Raw genomic sequence first — 16,061 nt, forward strand, 5'->3', positions numbered from 1 at the left:
TTATAATAAATGTCAGGTCCGGAAGTATTCGGACACGGATTGAATTTTTGTGCTTTTGCCTTTATACACCACTACAATGGATTTGAAATAAAATAATCAAGATGTGATTGAAGTGCAGACTTTTAGCTTTATTTTAAGAGGTTCCACAAAAAATGGCATTTACCATTTAGGAGTTACAGCCATTATAAGAAAAGTAGCCTACCTCCATTTTCAGGGGCTCAATAGTATGTGGACAGTTGACTAAGAAGAGATTAATTGAGAGGTTAACCTGGGACCTGTTTCATAAAACAAGTTTACCATATAAGCCAGGTTTATTTCAGTTAGTCTGACTTATTTTCAGTTGATTTGGTTCAAAATAAGTCAGACTAACTGAAATAAGCCTGGTTTATTTGGTAAACTTGTTTTATGGAACAGGCCCCTGGTGCTGCCTATTCCCTCGTTACTTCAAGACAAATTAAGCAGAAAAAATATCTGGGGCCTCATTCATAAAGTGTGCGTACGCATAGATTTGATCTTAGAGTGTGAGTACGCTTAAATCCATGCCTACGCTAATATTTGTAAAAACTGTCACATAAGACCTCACAGAAGCTATCACCTCACATAAGGGTAATAAACATAAAAGTGAAAACAACCATTAACCACAAATGCTAAACCTAAACATATAAAAAAAAAAAAAAACAGCTGACAGCAAAATATACATAAAAGATCCATACTGTATCTCTCACATATTAAATGTATATTAAAAATAAAATCAACATTAAGATAGAATCAAATGTACATAAAATGTAAATCAAACCATTTTTTCACATTTATGTTTGTTTATTAACCTTATGTGAGGTGATTTCCTGATTGCCATTTTTTTGGATCATGTGGGTGATCATGTGATTCAGGTTTGTGCTGTATTTAAGGGCTGAACTTTGTATGTGATCATTGTCTGATGAAGAGCTTGTAGGCTCAAAACGTCACCTGTGGTGAGAACATAAATATTTATAACTTTTGGAGCTGTGGTGGTTCAACTTTGCTCTTCGTGTTTTAAAGTTATATAGTGGGTTGGGGTGGGTTCTGAATTTGCACAGTTGTTTTTTGTTTCAGGAAGAAAATTCAAATCAAAAGTTAAAAAATTTAAAGGGGTGGTTTACTGCTTTTTTTCTTTGCTTGATTGTGTTTATGGGGTGCAATATAACATGTCTTCGTGTTTCGTTTGTTTAAAAAAAACGCCTTATTTTTCATATATTTCACCTTTATTGTAAGCTGCTTTCTCCTCTGTCATTTGAACGACCGGTTGACTTCCTGATTCTCTGAAACCACTCCCTCAGAAACTCAGGGCTCAGATGGGCTCAGATTGGTTAGTTGGGCCGGTGTGTTGTGATTGGCTAAACTGCGTACTGCATATTGTCCGGAAACGTCACGCCCATTACCTTCACAGGGCAACAGTCAAATGTGCTCCGGTCAAATGTAAATAATGGTGTCAATATTGCCGTCTCAGTTTGAGCCAGAATCAGACCCAGAAAGCGGTAATGATGAGAGTCAAGCAGAACTTCCGCAAACACGGCTCTTACAAAACGTTTCTGAATGGAAGTTTGTTGTTGTGATTACATATCATTTTTTGAATTTTGTACACGTTTGTCTTATACACACAAAATAGCATCAAACTAACTGGCTACTATAACCAAACAGCGTTGGCTTGCGTTTACGTTCAAATCGAAAAATTACGTCATAAAGTATACATGGAAAATACATTTACAAAATTAGTACATAATTACAAATTCGGGTCCAAAATGTTTGTACGCTTTTGTCATAGACACACGAAATAGCATTTAACTAACTGGCTACTAAAGCCAGCGTTGGCATTTGTTTACGACCTTGATAAAACTAAAACATTACATCTGAAATTATACATGCAAATACATTTAAAATTATTAAATCTTACTTGCAGGTTGTGGCCCAACAACTGCTGCCTCTGGTTTTAAAGTTGGAACTGCTCCATGTTTTAGTAATAGTTTCTGTGTGAATCCGGCACTGAACTCTGAACTCTCTTGATTCTGGAAGCTGTCTTCCGTAAAATGCGCAGCACAGAGAGCTAAATTAGGATTGTAATTGTCAGGAACATAATCAAACATAAATTTTAACCATTGTTGACGAACTACAGCGTCCGTAGGAAGCCCGAACACAGAAGACCTGACAGCTGGGTGAAAATAACACCGTTTCGACGGCATGGCTACAACTCTCCACTATAACTCTTCCTCTTCGACAAAGCCGCAGAACATGGCCTTGCCCCCTTTTTTGCATGTTCTGGAGGGAGGGGTTGATGGGTTTATTTCGTATGCAACCCGGGAAGTATCTCGTTGTAGTCCCGTATGAGTTGTTTTTGTAGGCATTAAACTTCCTGATTTATAAAAGCCGATATCTCCGCTTACGTTGAACTTTCAGCGCAGCAACTTTGCAGATACTGTTCATGCACCAACAGCAACACTATTTAAAATGAAAAAAGTGAAATCGCAGTAAACCACCCCTTTAAAACATTTAAAACCATTTCATCAGTAATTCTACATCACTCCAAAAGTGGGGGATTGCAAAATGCCACTTTCCATGCATTCTCTAAAGAGTTCATAGCTTTGATGGACTGGCAGCCTCAAGACAATGCTGCAGGTATTTGCCTCTGGAAAAGTTTTGGCGGGCTCATTCTCTTGAGGGTGCAAGAATTCTAATTTGGGTTCCACTGGGAACCCTAGCCTCGGAATAGCAGTGGATCCCGACACGAATCCAAGAATCCTTTCTAAAGCGAGGGGGTATGCAGTTCCTTCTAGTAAAAATGATAAAAAAAAAGTTAATCACCATTTTACAGAATACAGAATGCCAGTGAAGTAGTTTTGTCACAGTTTTTTGTACCTCATGTTCTTCCAAACCCATATAAGTTTCCTCATCCCAGATAAAAATAAAGTATACCTGAATGCACTAAAAAAAAAAAAAAAAACTTAAAAGCAAGTACATTTGTAGTACATTCATTTTTTTTGTGCTAAATAAAATTGTAAGTTATACACCAATACACTAAAATTATATTTCTACTTCAGTGCACTTGAAAAAGTATACTAAATACCACGAGTAAATTGATTTTTAGTGCATTGAAATAAAGTATCATATCACAAAAATATACAGAGGACTTTTATTAGTTTTATTAAGTTTGTTTTGAATGCTTTAAAAAGGAGTTCAATCTTAGTACATTTTTACATAGTAATCCTAAATTTAAATTGCTTTTATTAAAAATATTTTACTAATGTAATAGTTATAAGTACACATAATATAAATTGATTTTAAGTGTAGTCAGATAAAATAAACCAAATATACAAGTGTTTTATAAGTGGGAGGGAGGAAGGAGGGATGGATAGATAGAGACAGAAGTGACAGATGATGAGTGAGAGAGTGAGAGTGAGAGAGATCCAACATAGCTTCATTTTAATGTCATACCTTCCACTTCTATGAGCCAGTCCCTCCAGAAACAGATCGTTCTACTCTCCACTACTCTCCTGTTGCTGCCAACTGTAGAAAGTTCTGCTTTAAATAAAGCAGATATGTCTTCGGCCAAAAGGGGCTTCTCCTCGTACATAAATACCTCTTTGAAGAGCTCAGGATGCTTTTGCATCAAAGGCAAAAGCCCAAGACACTCCAGGCCCTCTTTAAATCTAGATAAACAAAACATGTACACAATGTGAAACAATGACAAAATATTAGTGTTAATTTGTCAGGTGAAAATATCTGTACATTTTTATACTCACTGTTCCAAGGAATCCCTCAACCTGTTCTCAGTGAAAAACTTGGTAGCCGATTCCACCAAGTTGTCTCTGTCCTCTAACGTCTGGATGTGCCATAGAGACCCCAGCATACTTAATTGGTCAGATGCCTCCATTATAGCACACTGTGCGTCACTTACATTCTGTGCCGAATGGATCTAAATTGACAATGAATTTAACACAAAAATAGCCTTTAAATACAAGAAACAAAATACTTTAAAAAATTTAATGCACACACAAAGCAAGAGCTTTTTAAGGTTAAGGTTAACAATTTCAACATTCTAAGATATTACAACTATCACCAAATATATCACCAAATTACCATTACTAACAAAGCAACAGCTGGCCTAAATGAAAATGTGTAATACATAAACTAACCTTGGTCATCTTTGCTCTGAAGTCGTTGTCCACAATCTCTTGAAGGTCTGGTACTGGGGGCTGAAGGTTGCACACCTGACAAAACAGTCTTTCTGAAAAAAACATGTGGCTCCACACCACCATGTACCAGGCACACAGCTATCATCCGTCCAACTAGCTTGTATATTCCATTGTACAGTGCTGTAACACATGGGAAATGCATTATTATGTCTATAAACAACATTGTGTGCTGCTAATGGTTTGTAAACAGGTATTGAATTATTGACAATCACTTTTTTCCCTCATAGACACTAGGTTAACTTTTTGCTTTGTTTAAAGACCTGATGACATTAAATGTGAAAATGTGTAGAATTACAGAAAATTATAAATGAGGCAAACACTTTTTCCACAATGCTTAATGTAAACACACACACAAAAACATTAGACAATAGGTTTACCTTTGGAATTGCAGGTAAGTGTTTTTTCCAGTCCTCTCCATCAAATATTTCACATGAGTGGATTTCCCTCATCAGCAAAGTTAAAAATTCTCTTGTAGGTCCACCCTCATCAGCTGCTCCCTCACCAATCCCATCAGCATCTCTGAAAACAACGTCTAGTTTTGCCTCGGGGTTAAAAAGTTGGCGTCGGAAGGCTCTGATACCACTGTCTAGGATGTTGCATCGGGTTGCATTGATTTGGTTGGAAATGGGTGCAGCCGTAAAATCCACTTTATTTAACATTGTATTTAACAATGATTTGAGGTCAACACTGAAAACAAAAAATGAAACAATGTTATTTCGTCTTTTGATCTAACTATAAATACATGTCTAACAACAATACCAAATCACTTACTCATACTCATCTTCATCATCCAAGATATAAATATCTGTGTCTGGACTGAGTAAAGAAAATGCCACTGGAACTTCTGGAGAGGAGGCCACGGCTGGAGCTGGAGCTGGAGAGGAGGCCACGGCTGGAGCTGGAGCTGGAGAGGAGGCCACGGCCGGGGCTGGAGCTGGAGAGGAGGCCACGGCCGGAGCTGGAGCTGGAGCTGAAGCTGGAGAGGAGGCCACGGCCGGAGCTGGAGCTGAAGCTGGAGAGGAGGCCACGGCCGGAGCTGGAGCTGAAGCTGGAGAGGAGGCCACGGCTGGAGCTGGAGCTGGAGAGGAGGCCACGGCTGGAGCTGGAGCTGGAGCTGGAGCTGGAGAGAGGCCACGGCTGGAGCTGGGGCTGGAGCTGGAGAGGAGGCCACGGCTGGAGCTGGAGCTGAAGCTGGAGAGGAGGCCACGGCTGGAGCTGGAGCTGAAGCTGGAGAGGAGGCCACGGCTGGAGCTGGAGCTGGAGAGGAGGCCACGGCTGGGGCTGGAGCTGGAGAGGAGGCCACGGCTGGAGCTGGAGCTGGAGAGGAGGCCACGGCTGGAGCTGGAGCTGGAGAGGAGGCCACGGCTGGAGCTGGGGCTGGAGCTGGAGCTGGAGAGAGGCCACGGCTGGAGCTGGGGCTGGAGCTGGAGCTGGAGGAGGCCACGGCTGGAGCTGGAGAGGAGGCCACGGCTGGAGCTGGAGCTGGAGAGGAGGCCACGGCTGGAGCTGGAGCTGGAGAGGAGGCCACGGCTGGAGCTGGAGCTGGAGAGGAGGCCACGGCTGGAGCTGGAGCTGGAGAGGCCACGGCTGGAGCTGGAGCTGGAGAGGAGGCCACGGCTGGAGCTGGAGCTGGAGAGGAGGCCACGGCTGGAGCTGGAGAGGAGGCCACGGCTGGAGCTGGAGCTGGAGAGGAGGCCACGGCTGGAGCTGGAGCTGGAGAGGAGGCCACGGCTGGAGCTGGAGCTGGAGAGGAGGCCACGGCTGGAGCTGGAGCTGGAGCGGAGGCCACGGCTGGAGCTGGAGCTGGAGCGGAGGCCACGGCTGGAGCTGGAGCTGGAGCGGAAGAGGAGGCCACGGCTGGAGCTGGAGCTGGAGAGGAGGCCACGGCTGGAGCTGGAGCTGGAGAGGAGGCCACGGCTGGAGCTGGAGCTGGAGCTGGAGCTGAAGAGGAGGCCACGGCTGGAGCTGGAGCTGGAGCTGGAGCTGGAGCTGGAGAGGAGGCCACGGCTGAGCTGGAGCTGGATAGGAGGCCAAGGCTGGAGCTGGAGCTGGATAGGAGGCCAAGGCTGGAGCTGAGAGGAGCTCACTTGTGTAAGTGCAAAAGTACTCTGTAAAATTGAACAACTATGTTCTTTCATTTGAATGTACTATTGTTCATGCAATACTTGTAGAACTATTGTTTGTATACATTGGAAGCAATAAATAGGATGCTGTCCAACATTTGAAGACTGATATGGAATAGATCAAACACTAGGAACGCAGTTTCTACACAATACAGCAGACACAAAGAGGCCTTTGAATATTAGATTACCTTCTCCAGTACATAAAGTGCTGATCTTCCTAGCTGCCCACTAGCAATTATGGCTGCTGGGGTTTTTGACTCCAGATTCAAACGTGAAACCTGCCTCTGTGCATCAAACCTGCACAGCTCAAACTCCCTCCCTTGAAGCTGTGGAAACGTGCTTCTGAGAATTTCTGCAAACTGAGTCTCACTCTGCTCTCTCTGTACAACAAGGTAAGCCAGGTAAGTTTCAGTTTAGTTTGCGCCAACTCTGGGTTTTAGGTACTATGAAAGTAGCTCGGCTTTAATCTTTGTTTGTTGCCATGGTATCTTATGCTGCACGGCTAACCTGCTCCGGGGCAGGTTATGTTCTGGATTCGAGATCTCAGACTGAAATTCACCAATCAGCTGTGATCAAAGAAACATATAGGTGACGTCACATATACCAGTGTCTGTTGCAATGGCTTCACCTTTTCTACCAAATCCTGTGGACATCTCCGCACAAATTGTTAGACGAGCACTTCAGAGAAAGAGTTTTAGGGACAGACAAAATCCCTAGATTTTCCTGATACTTACTTGTATGAAAGATACAGATTCTCCGTGGAAGGAATCTCTTATATTTGCGAACTTCTTGAGCCGCACATATCAAATGTGACACGTCGATGTCATGCTCTTACTGTACCGCAAATGGTATGCATTGCGTTGCGTTTTTTTGCAAGTGGTACGTACTTATATGCGATCGGTGATGCAGAGAACCTTGGGAAAAACACGGTTTGTCGAACCATTCGCAAGGTGGTCCTCGTACTGCAGGGGTACATGAATAGCTTCATAGTGTTCCCTGGACATTTATAGACCATGTCCATAAAAGAGGGCTTTTATAAAATTGCCGGTAAGATTAATAGGGTGACACTACATGAACAGATTTACTTTTATACATTCACTTTTTTTTTCTTCCCAGAAAGCAGATTTCACTCAGAACACTTAAATTATACAATACATGTTAATATTATTCTAAATCTTTTAAAATATATATTAATCTTATGATAGGATTCCCTAGAGTCATAGGAGCAATAGACTGCACACACGTTGCAATCTCCACAGCTCTTGGAGAACATGAGGCAGATTATGTGAATGGAAAGTCCTTTCACAGCCTCAATGTTCAGGTAGGTGTACTATAGATTCAAGATGACTTATTTTCAGTGAGATGAATCATTAACATGACAATGATCTGTACATTTCATCTGCAGATAACTTGTGATCATGAATGCATGATCACAAGCTTGGATGCCAAATGGCCTGGCTCAGTGCATGACTCACAAATTTTCCGTGAGTCTGTGTTGTGTCAGCGCTTTGAGGAAGGCAAGTTACAGTACAAAACACTTTAAAGTGTTCTTTTTAATTGACAAAGCAAAACTTATAAAATTTTCCCCTTTTCTGTTCTGTGACAGGGCTTTTTGATGGCCTGTTGGTAGGAGACAGGGGTTATGCATGCCAGAGATTTTTACTTACCCCCTATCCTGACCCTCAGACAAGGCCACAAAACCGGTTCAATGTGGCCCTCAGTAAAACCAAGGTCAAGATCGAGATGACCTTTGGCATCCTAAAGGCACGTTTCAACTGCCTTCGGCGGTTAAGGGTGTCACCAGAGCTGGCATCACAGATAGTGGCTGCATATGCCATTCTGCACAATATAGCCACTATCAGAAAGGAGCAAGCACCACCACTAAACCAGCTTCTCCCCGATGAAATTGACCCAATCACACTTGACCACCCAGCTGGCGCAGCTGTCAGAGATGCAATCACCATACAATATTTTACTTAATAAAAGCACATTGAAACTGCAGATAGGTCTCAAATGATTTTATTGTTGATGTGGCTAGGGAGGGAGAAAGAGAGAAAGATGCATTAATAAGTATTCATACTAATGTGTTGCCTGTTTTAGTAAGTTCACATACTGAGATCTGTTTTTCCAGCTGTTTGATCTCCAATTTAATTTTTTTAATTTGGAGGCTCCTCAGCTCACAGTCCAGCTCCTTTAGAGTGCAGTCCAATTCTAGGCTCCTTTTGTAAAGGGCCCTGACTGAGTCAGTTTCCACCTGAAACATAATTCCACCACAAACAGTCATTACAAGTCTTAAGGTAAATCAGATGACAAGGCATGAGTTAATACAGGCACAGGACTGGCTGTAATTTATGTCAAGGGTTTAAAGCAGTACCTTGTTCACATTCCTTCTGAAGCCCATTGAGGTAGAGGCATCAGTTTGTGGGGCAGGTTGTGAAAAATCCTACAATAAAAAATAAGGGCCAGTCACATTTGTGTGACATTAAAATGTGTGCCATAAACAACAAAAAAACAAATTCATTCACCTCAGCAATGGTTTCAGAACACACAGAGAGGGTGTCTTCGTCATTTGCTTCACCCTAATAAATTAAAGTAGGCCAATGTAAAGCGTAACTGTTGTAAAGCATATTCATAGTGTTCTGTCTGCTGCAAGCTCACCTCTGTGTGGGAGACTGTGTGAAAGTGTGCCGGTTTCAACAGGGACACTGTATTTCCCTCTACTGCAGAACACACAGTCAGCCACATGTAAAACTTTTAAAAGGTAGTAATGCATTGCACACATACCCAGTGTCACTTGCTGAGAGGAGCCAGCACCAGGGTCAGATTGTACAGCACCTGTAATACCATCCATAATCGGCCGCCCCTTATTGCTACTCAGAGCCAGCTCCTCTGCCACAGTGTATTCTGGGGGAGGTGGCCCTCCCCCAGTTTTCCGAATGTCACACTTTTTTCTGTTTGCTGCAAAAGAGTTTTTGTGAAAATGTTCACGAAAATAATAAAAGGTTATGGTAAATACTCACCACTTTGAATTATATTTTTATATTTTGTCTTTATCTGCTGCCAAGAACGTTTGTAGTTGGGGTTGCATCTAAAAATCAATGAATAGCCTATTAATGTATATGACACATTCCTAATATACAGTCACATTTTTATATACAAATACGTTTATACATACAGTATACGTATATACACATTTTAATTTAAGCATTAATACATTTTTTAAATAAAACTAACGGTTAACATTACGTCTAATGCACAGTGAAGTAACAGGAGTAACTTGAACAACTAACGGAATTAACATTAGATTAATAAATGCTGAAAAACTATCGTTCATTGTTAATTCATGTTAGCTAATGCATTACGTTCTCTAAACAGATACAACCTTATTGTAAAGGCATCATATACACGCGCGCGCACACATACATCATGCACATCATTTTTAATTAATATTGAACGTATATTTGTTTAACTTACGCATTAACGCAATCAGCGATCTTTTTTCCAACACTCTTCTCTTGCTTTGGCAGCAGAGACAGTATTACTGCGTGCTTGAAACACATGTGTATATTCCTCATACTTTTGAATAATTACTTCTTGCTCCTCCGCAGAAAAATAGACAGCTCCAGCTCTATCCATATTGAACGCGATTGGTTGTTCGGTGCCGACGTCACTCTTTTATGTGCACGCGCCCGTGGAGTAATCATAGCTTAAGGATCAAAGCCCGAGTTGACAGAGAAAGTTGATGAGCTGCTTCATGGTACCAATTAAGCCTGATTGCATCGGTTAGGTTTTGTCAACTCAAAACTAATCCTGTAACTCTGAATTTGTTCAGCCACCATCATGGTACAGGCCCCCGTTTGTAAGGAAGGTTGTAAATTAACTAATTTCTCTGCCCAAAGCTGTCACGTCACGTGACAAAAGAACGAACGACTCAAACCCGAAGACTCGAAAAAGGTGAACTAATCAATTCTCTTTCCGGCTCTGACTGCATAGGTTAGTGTATGAGGCTGTCACGTGATGAACGAACGACTCAAACCCGAACTAAGGTGAACTAATTCAGTGCAGAACCGGGGGAGGACCAAGATGGTCGAGTAGGTAGACGCTTACTGTCGAGCTGTGCAACCGAAAACTTTGAATACGGTTAAAACAACCTTTCTGTTCGGACCTTATAATCATTTATAGTGCTTAACGCTAAAGAAACTTTGTGAGGAGGATTTAACATTTGAAGATGTCGACCCGCGACAATAAAAGACCGCTGAAAAACACAAAAGCAAAGTTAACAATGCCAACAGGTGATGCTAGCCACGCCGCCTCAGGAGGAAACCCTCTAATTGATAACATTCATGACTACACGATTGGCTCGGTGACTTTGCCAGTAATGGAGGATCTTATGGAAGAATTTCCTCCTCTGTCCCTGTCACCCAGACAATCTCCAGCTCCTAAAAAAACATTGCTTTCTTCTAGGGTGGAAGACATAGATGTCGTCGCGTCTCTGTCGAAACTAATAAATGAAAGAATGGATGGGCTGGCGTTGCAGCTAGATGGTGTAAAAAAAACTGTGGACTTCGCGTGTGAGGAGATAAAAGATGTGAAAAAACGAGTGGGCACGCTAGAAAACAGGATGACTAAAGAGGAGAGTCGCATGGACACACACCAGCGACAGATCTTTGACCTGAACGGTACTCGGAGGTGGAATCTGAGGCTCCTTGGTGTCGAAGAAAATGAAAAGAACGATATCCGCCAGATTGCCATCGAGATCTGTCAAGCCGTTTTACCTGAATGCAAAAACCGCATCCGTGACACCGTTGACACTGTGCATCGTAGCGGCGCCAAGCTCCCTAACAGCAGCAAGCCCAGACCGATTCTCATTCAATTCATTTCAAGGGTGACCAGAGATAACACTATGGAAGGCTACAAAGTCGTCACAATTTCTCAAAGACAACCACTGGAAGTTTGCAGAGGATCTCTCAAAAGAAGATAGAGAACGTCGGAACAAGTTGTGGCCCATCATCGAAAAGGCTCGCAGCGAGGGCAAGAAAGCTTACTACGTTGGATGTCGTGGATTCGTTAACGGGACAGAAATCTTCCCAACTTCAGGATGACCAAAAGTGGTAGCTTACATAGGCTATGTTCGCCTTGAATTGCTCTAAGTCATCACATTGTTAAGCTACTATCTTCACAATGTTATTGTGAAATTTAAAATAGGAACACATTTTTATAATAATTATAATACTGCTGCCAATCTAGCACTATTTTGTAGCCCACAGAAGATGAGAATTTAAGTTTTGTTTATATTGTTTTTGCCAAATTGTTAGTTCATGCTGCAAAGCTCGATCCCTTGCTGAGGTAGATCACTTAAATACTTTTTTTTTTGCCTTACACATAAAACGAATTAGTTCATATTTGTTATACGTTGTTACTTCTTGCTCCTCCGCAGAAAAATAGACAGCTCCAGCTCTATCCATATTGAACGCGATTGGTTGTTCGGTGCCGACGTCACTCTTTTATGTGCACGCGCCCGTGGAGTAATAGCTTAAGGATCAAAGCCCGAGTTGACTGAGCTGCTTCATGGTACCAATTAAGCCTGATTGCATCGGTTAGGTTTTGTCAACTCAAAACTAATCCTGTAACTCTGAATTTGTTCAGCCACCATCATGGTACAGGCCCCCGTTTGTAAGGAAGGTTGTAAATTAACTAATTTCTCTGCCCAAAGCTGTCACGTCACGTGACAAAAGAACGAACGACTCAAACCCGAGGACTCGAAACAGGTGAACTAATCAATTCTCTTTCCGGCTCTGACTGCATAGGTTAGTGTATGAGGCTGTCACGTGATGAACGAACGACTCAAACCCGAACTAAGGTGAACTAATTCAGTGCAGAACCTATAGGATGTTGCGCGTGCGCGACTGAACGAATCACTCCCTGAGACGACTCGTTCTTCCCGAGTCAGAACGAATCGTTCAAGAACGACCCTATGGCGTTCGGATAGGTTCTTTATTATCACGCTGTAACATGCACTCGTCTCACTGAACGTCTCACTGACGTCTTAATTGTTTTTGTTTTTTTTCCCTATTTAATCCATTGAATTTAAGACGCAGACGAGGCGTAGACGTCACGTAGATGTCACGTAAGTCACGTGTGGCAGTGGAGTGTCGAGCCAGACACTCCACTGCGTGATTCACGTGTGGCTGTGAAGTTATTTTTTATTTTTTTCGCTAACACGTACCATAACACGCTGCTCACACGGCTCAGTGCAGTGTGTGAACGAATGCACAATTTACTTGCTCTTCATTCACTCCTCTCAATGAACGTGACATCTGCGCCTGACTTGTAACGTGACGTCTGCGTCTGACCTTTTTTTTTTTTTTTTTTTTTTTCAGTTTTTAGTGCATCTGTCTTTTCCCCGGCTAACTTGTACAATATACATTAATCGTGTGCATATTAAATATAAATATATTAATATAATAATAATAATTTGGACATATTTTTAGACATTTATTTTTATTACACTATTTGTAAAAGTATAAAGTGCAAGTGATCTATTCTGTAAGGCAAGAGTACAGTCATTCCCTGCATTAAAGAGACATTTGATGTATAAATGTATTTGTCGACTGGATGACTCGCATAATAATATTATAATGTTGTTGTCATCCTAGGCTTACTAATGTGCGATATCAGTCCTCTATGAGGACATATTGGTATAACTGTCTTTTTTTAATGTGTATTGTTTTGGGTTGTATTGTGTGTTTCTTGCTAATGGACCTTGAGTCTGGAAATAAAGTTGAAATAAATATAACGGTAACATAAAGCGTCTATAACATATAAATAACATAAGTCTCCGAAAGGAATCCTTTAGTGAAGTTTGTGTTGCTTATAGGTATTCATGTCGTGTTTTTTTTTTTTTTTGTTTTTAAGAAACATTAGAAATAATGTTAAATTGATACAATTTCTATATTTTTAATAATAATCTGCCAGGATTTTGTCAATCAATCCTTTAAAAATATCACAGAAAAACTTTAAGGAGCACAATTGTTTCCGTTGACAGTATACATTGAAGGATCATGTGACACAGAAGACTAGAGTAATGATGCTTTGCATCACAGAAATAAGTATATTAAAATAGAAAACCATTATTTTAAATGGTAATAATATTTCACAATAACCAGACCCCGCCCCTTCAATTAATAAATAGCCTAAATAAATAAAATCTTATATAAATATGATTCACCTATTTCTAAGGTAAAAGCTTATTTTACGGTGATCAGTGAATTATGTGTACCAAACAAGCAAAGAAGAATTAAAAATAGGGGTGTGCGATATAGACAAAAATGATATCTCGGATTTTATCCATAACGATAATCAAACTATATGTGAATGCACACGACACAAATAAAAGTAGACCGTTCCAAATGATGTATTACTCTTACCTTTATATGCAAAAAGTATGGCATATTTTAAGCTGTTTCTACTGTAAGAAAAAAAAAGCAAGTGATCCTGCTGGTGTTACATCCTCTGTCGTGTCTGTCATGTGTTCCCGCCTCTTGTTTCCATATTTGGTCTTGTTCCTGTCCTTGTTACGTGTGTGATTATTAGTTAAGTCTTGTCCAGCCCTGTTTCAGTAATTGTCAGTGATTGTCATGTGTATTTAGTTCCTGCCTGTTTAGTTAGTGTTTGTCTGGTCTACTCGTTATTCCCCGGTGTTCCTGTCCGTGTCTGCCTTGCCGGCCTCATTAAAGACTATAATTTTGAAGTTACTCCTTGTCTGCGTGTTCCTAGTTCCTCCCTGCTGTGTGCACCGTAACAGAAGACCAGACCCCAACAGTAAGCGGCGCCTTCACCACGCTTTTGTTTTCAGTTTTTAAGTTTTATTTTAGTTCCTGTTGTTCCTGTCTGTCCCTCGGCATGGAAGTCGCCGCTCGTCCATCCCGCCGTAGCCCACAGCAAGTGGGCGTGGGAGTTCGGCGGAATCGCTGCGAGTGCCGCGAGTCCAGGGCCGCGAGCTCCTCCGGTCTGCCGCCGTCTGCGGCTTTCTTCACCCCGCCGTTCGCGGGGAAATCGTCGTCGCCATCCGCGGCTGTCCTCAGTCCTGTTCACGGGCTGCCGCTCGTGCACGCCGCCGACCACGGGGAAAGCCAACCCGATCGTCGGCGGCTCCCTCCCTTCACGCCGCCGTCCGCGGCTCACCCTAGCCCGCTTGGAAGCGCATATGGCTAGCCCGCCTGGGGTGTGGCAAGCCCGCCTGGAGCTCCCGGCCGCCGCTGACTCCAGTCCAGTCCCGGGTCCCCGTGGAGCAAGTCCACATGTGACGGCCAGGAGTGCCGTCTTGTCGTGCCCACAGGAACATTTTAACATTACCTTGTCTTGTCCATGGAGACTCTTCGAGGGCAGACGGCTCCTTGAGTCGTGGCCATGGAGGCCATTCCAGCCGCCTGCCTCCCTGTCGTGGAAGTGGAAGCGGTTGCTTAGGGACCCTGTGAGGGCCCCTGACTCCTTGTCATGCCCGGAGGAAGCCTCAGCTTCCGAGCTGTTCCTGTGGGCTGTCCTATCTGTGTGTCTGTCCTGTCCCTGTCTGTTTAGCCCTGGAGGGCTATCCGGTCCTGTCTGTGTGTCTGGCCAGTGTCTTGTCTGTTAAGCCCTGAAGGGCTCCTGATACCCCCTGGATTCCCCAAGGAAATTTTGGGGGGGGGTAGAGCTCTGTGTGGAGTGGCCGGGCCGAGGGGACCGAGGCCACGGCCACGAAGACCATCTGCCACGGCCGCCTGAGCTCCCAGCCCTGCCATGGCCTCCGTCTGTCTGTTCTGCTCTGGAGGTCCCCGTCCTGTGTCCTGTCCATGTTTGTCCTGAGGGGCCTCCAGAGTGCCCACCCCCCCTCCCTGGTGGAACTGTTACGGCGCGGGTCGCGCCTTTCGGGAGGGGGGAGTACTGTTACATCCTCTGTCATGTGTTCCCCCCTCTTGTTTCCATATTTGGTCTTGTTCTTGTCCTTGTTACGTGTGTGATTTATTAGTTAAGTCTTGTTCAGCCGTGTTTCAGTAATTATCAGTGATTGTCATGTGTATTTAGTTCCTGCCTGTTTAGTTAGTGTTTGTCTGGTCTACTCGTTATTCCCCGGTGTTCCTGTCCGTGTCTGCCTTGCCTTGTCTTGCCCTGTCCTGATGTCCTCATTAAAGACTATTATTTTGAAGTTACTCCTCGTCTGCGTGTTCCTAGTTCCTCCCTGCTGCGTGCACCGTGACAGCTGGCGCCTCCATGTCCTGCAGAGCGCGCTTCAGCTTCCACTCTCCGCACAAACTGTTGATATGCGTCGAACAGCGCACATAGGTTAAACATTTAAACAAGTAACATTGTGATATGCTTGAACTGTTTCATAGATTTTATTTTAGGCTAGTCGTGATGACTTTAGAAGGCTAAATTGATCAAACATAGGCTTTTATCATCTTACTGTCTGCTGCTGGCCGCTTTGTCGTTAATGTACAAAATAAATAAAAACCTTACATTTAACGAACAAAAAATTCTCAAAACGTTTTTCTAAACATAATTATTTTTTCATTACTTACAAAACTGAACTGTTTTAATAACAGCTGTATACGCTGTTTTGGGAGAAGGGGAAATATAGAGGCTAATATAGATCTCTTCGATAGTAAGTGTGTATTAACAAACTAATTTATAAAGAATTTAAACGTATAGCTACAGGAGATTATCAGCGCTATTT

At 42.7% G+C, this 16,061-nt stretch overlaps 2 protein-coding genes across 3 annotated transcripts; both read right to left on the reverse strand.

The window, feature by feature from the left end:
• Positions 1 to 1,050: 1,050 nt before the first annotated feature.
• On the reverse strand, positions 1,051 to 4,343 carry LOC131539057 (G2/M phase-specific E3 ubiquitin-protein ligase-like). Its single transcript, XM_058773352.1, has 4 exons — positions 4,167 to 4,343; positions 3,774 to 3,946; positions 3,466 to 3,680; positions 1,051 to 2,955 (listed from the first exon to the last, which is right to left on the reverse strand). The coding sequence occupies exons 1-4, from the start codon at positions 4,287 to 4,289 to the stop codon at positions 2,921 to 2,923; spliced, it is 546 nt and encodes a 181-aa protein (XP_058629335.1). The 5' UTR covers positions 4,290 to 4,343; the 3' UTR covers positions 1,051 to 2,920.
• Positions 4,344 to 7,119: 2,776 nt separating this feature from the next.
• Positions 7,120 to 10,044, reverse strand: LOC131539601 (uncharacterized). Of its 2 annotated transcripts, none has more exons than XM_058774238.1 (7): positions 9,824 to 10,044; positions 9,370 to 9,437; positions 9,134 to 9,238; positions 9,008 to 9,069; positions 8,875 to 8,928; positions 8,724 to 8,792; positions 7,120 to 8,603 (listed from the first exon to the last, which is right to left on the reverse strand). In XM_058774238.1, exons 1-7 carry the CDS (start codon positions 9,922 to 9,924, stop codon positions 8,424 to 8,426), a joined length of 639 nt encoding a protein of 212 aa, XP_058630221.1. In that variant the 5' UTR covers positions 9,925 to 10,044; the 3' UTR covers positions 7,120 to 8,423. The 2 variants fall into 2 exon arrangements, with proteins under 2 accessions (XP_058630221.1, XP_058630220.1); XM_058774237.1 differs by having other exon boundaries at positions 9,134 to 9,307.
• Between the last annotated feature and the right edge of the window lie 6,017 nt (positions 10,045 to 16,061).

Source organism: Onychostoma macrolepis, chromosome 04 (assembly GCF_012432095.1).
Source record: "Onychostoma macrolepis isolate SWU-2019 chromosome 04, ASM1243209v1, whole genome shotgun sequence".
NCBI classification, from domain to species: Eukaryota; Metazoa; Chordata; class Actinopteri; order Cypriniformes; family Cyprinidae; genus Onychostoma; species Onychostoma macrolepis.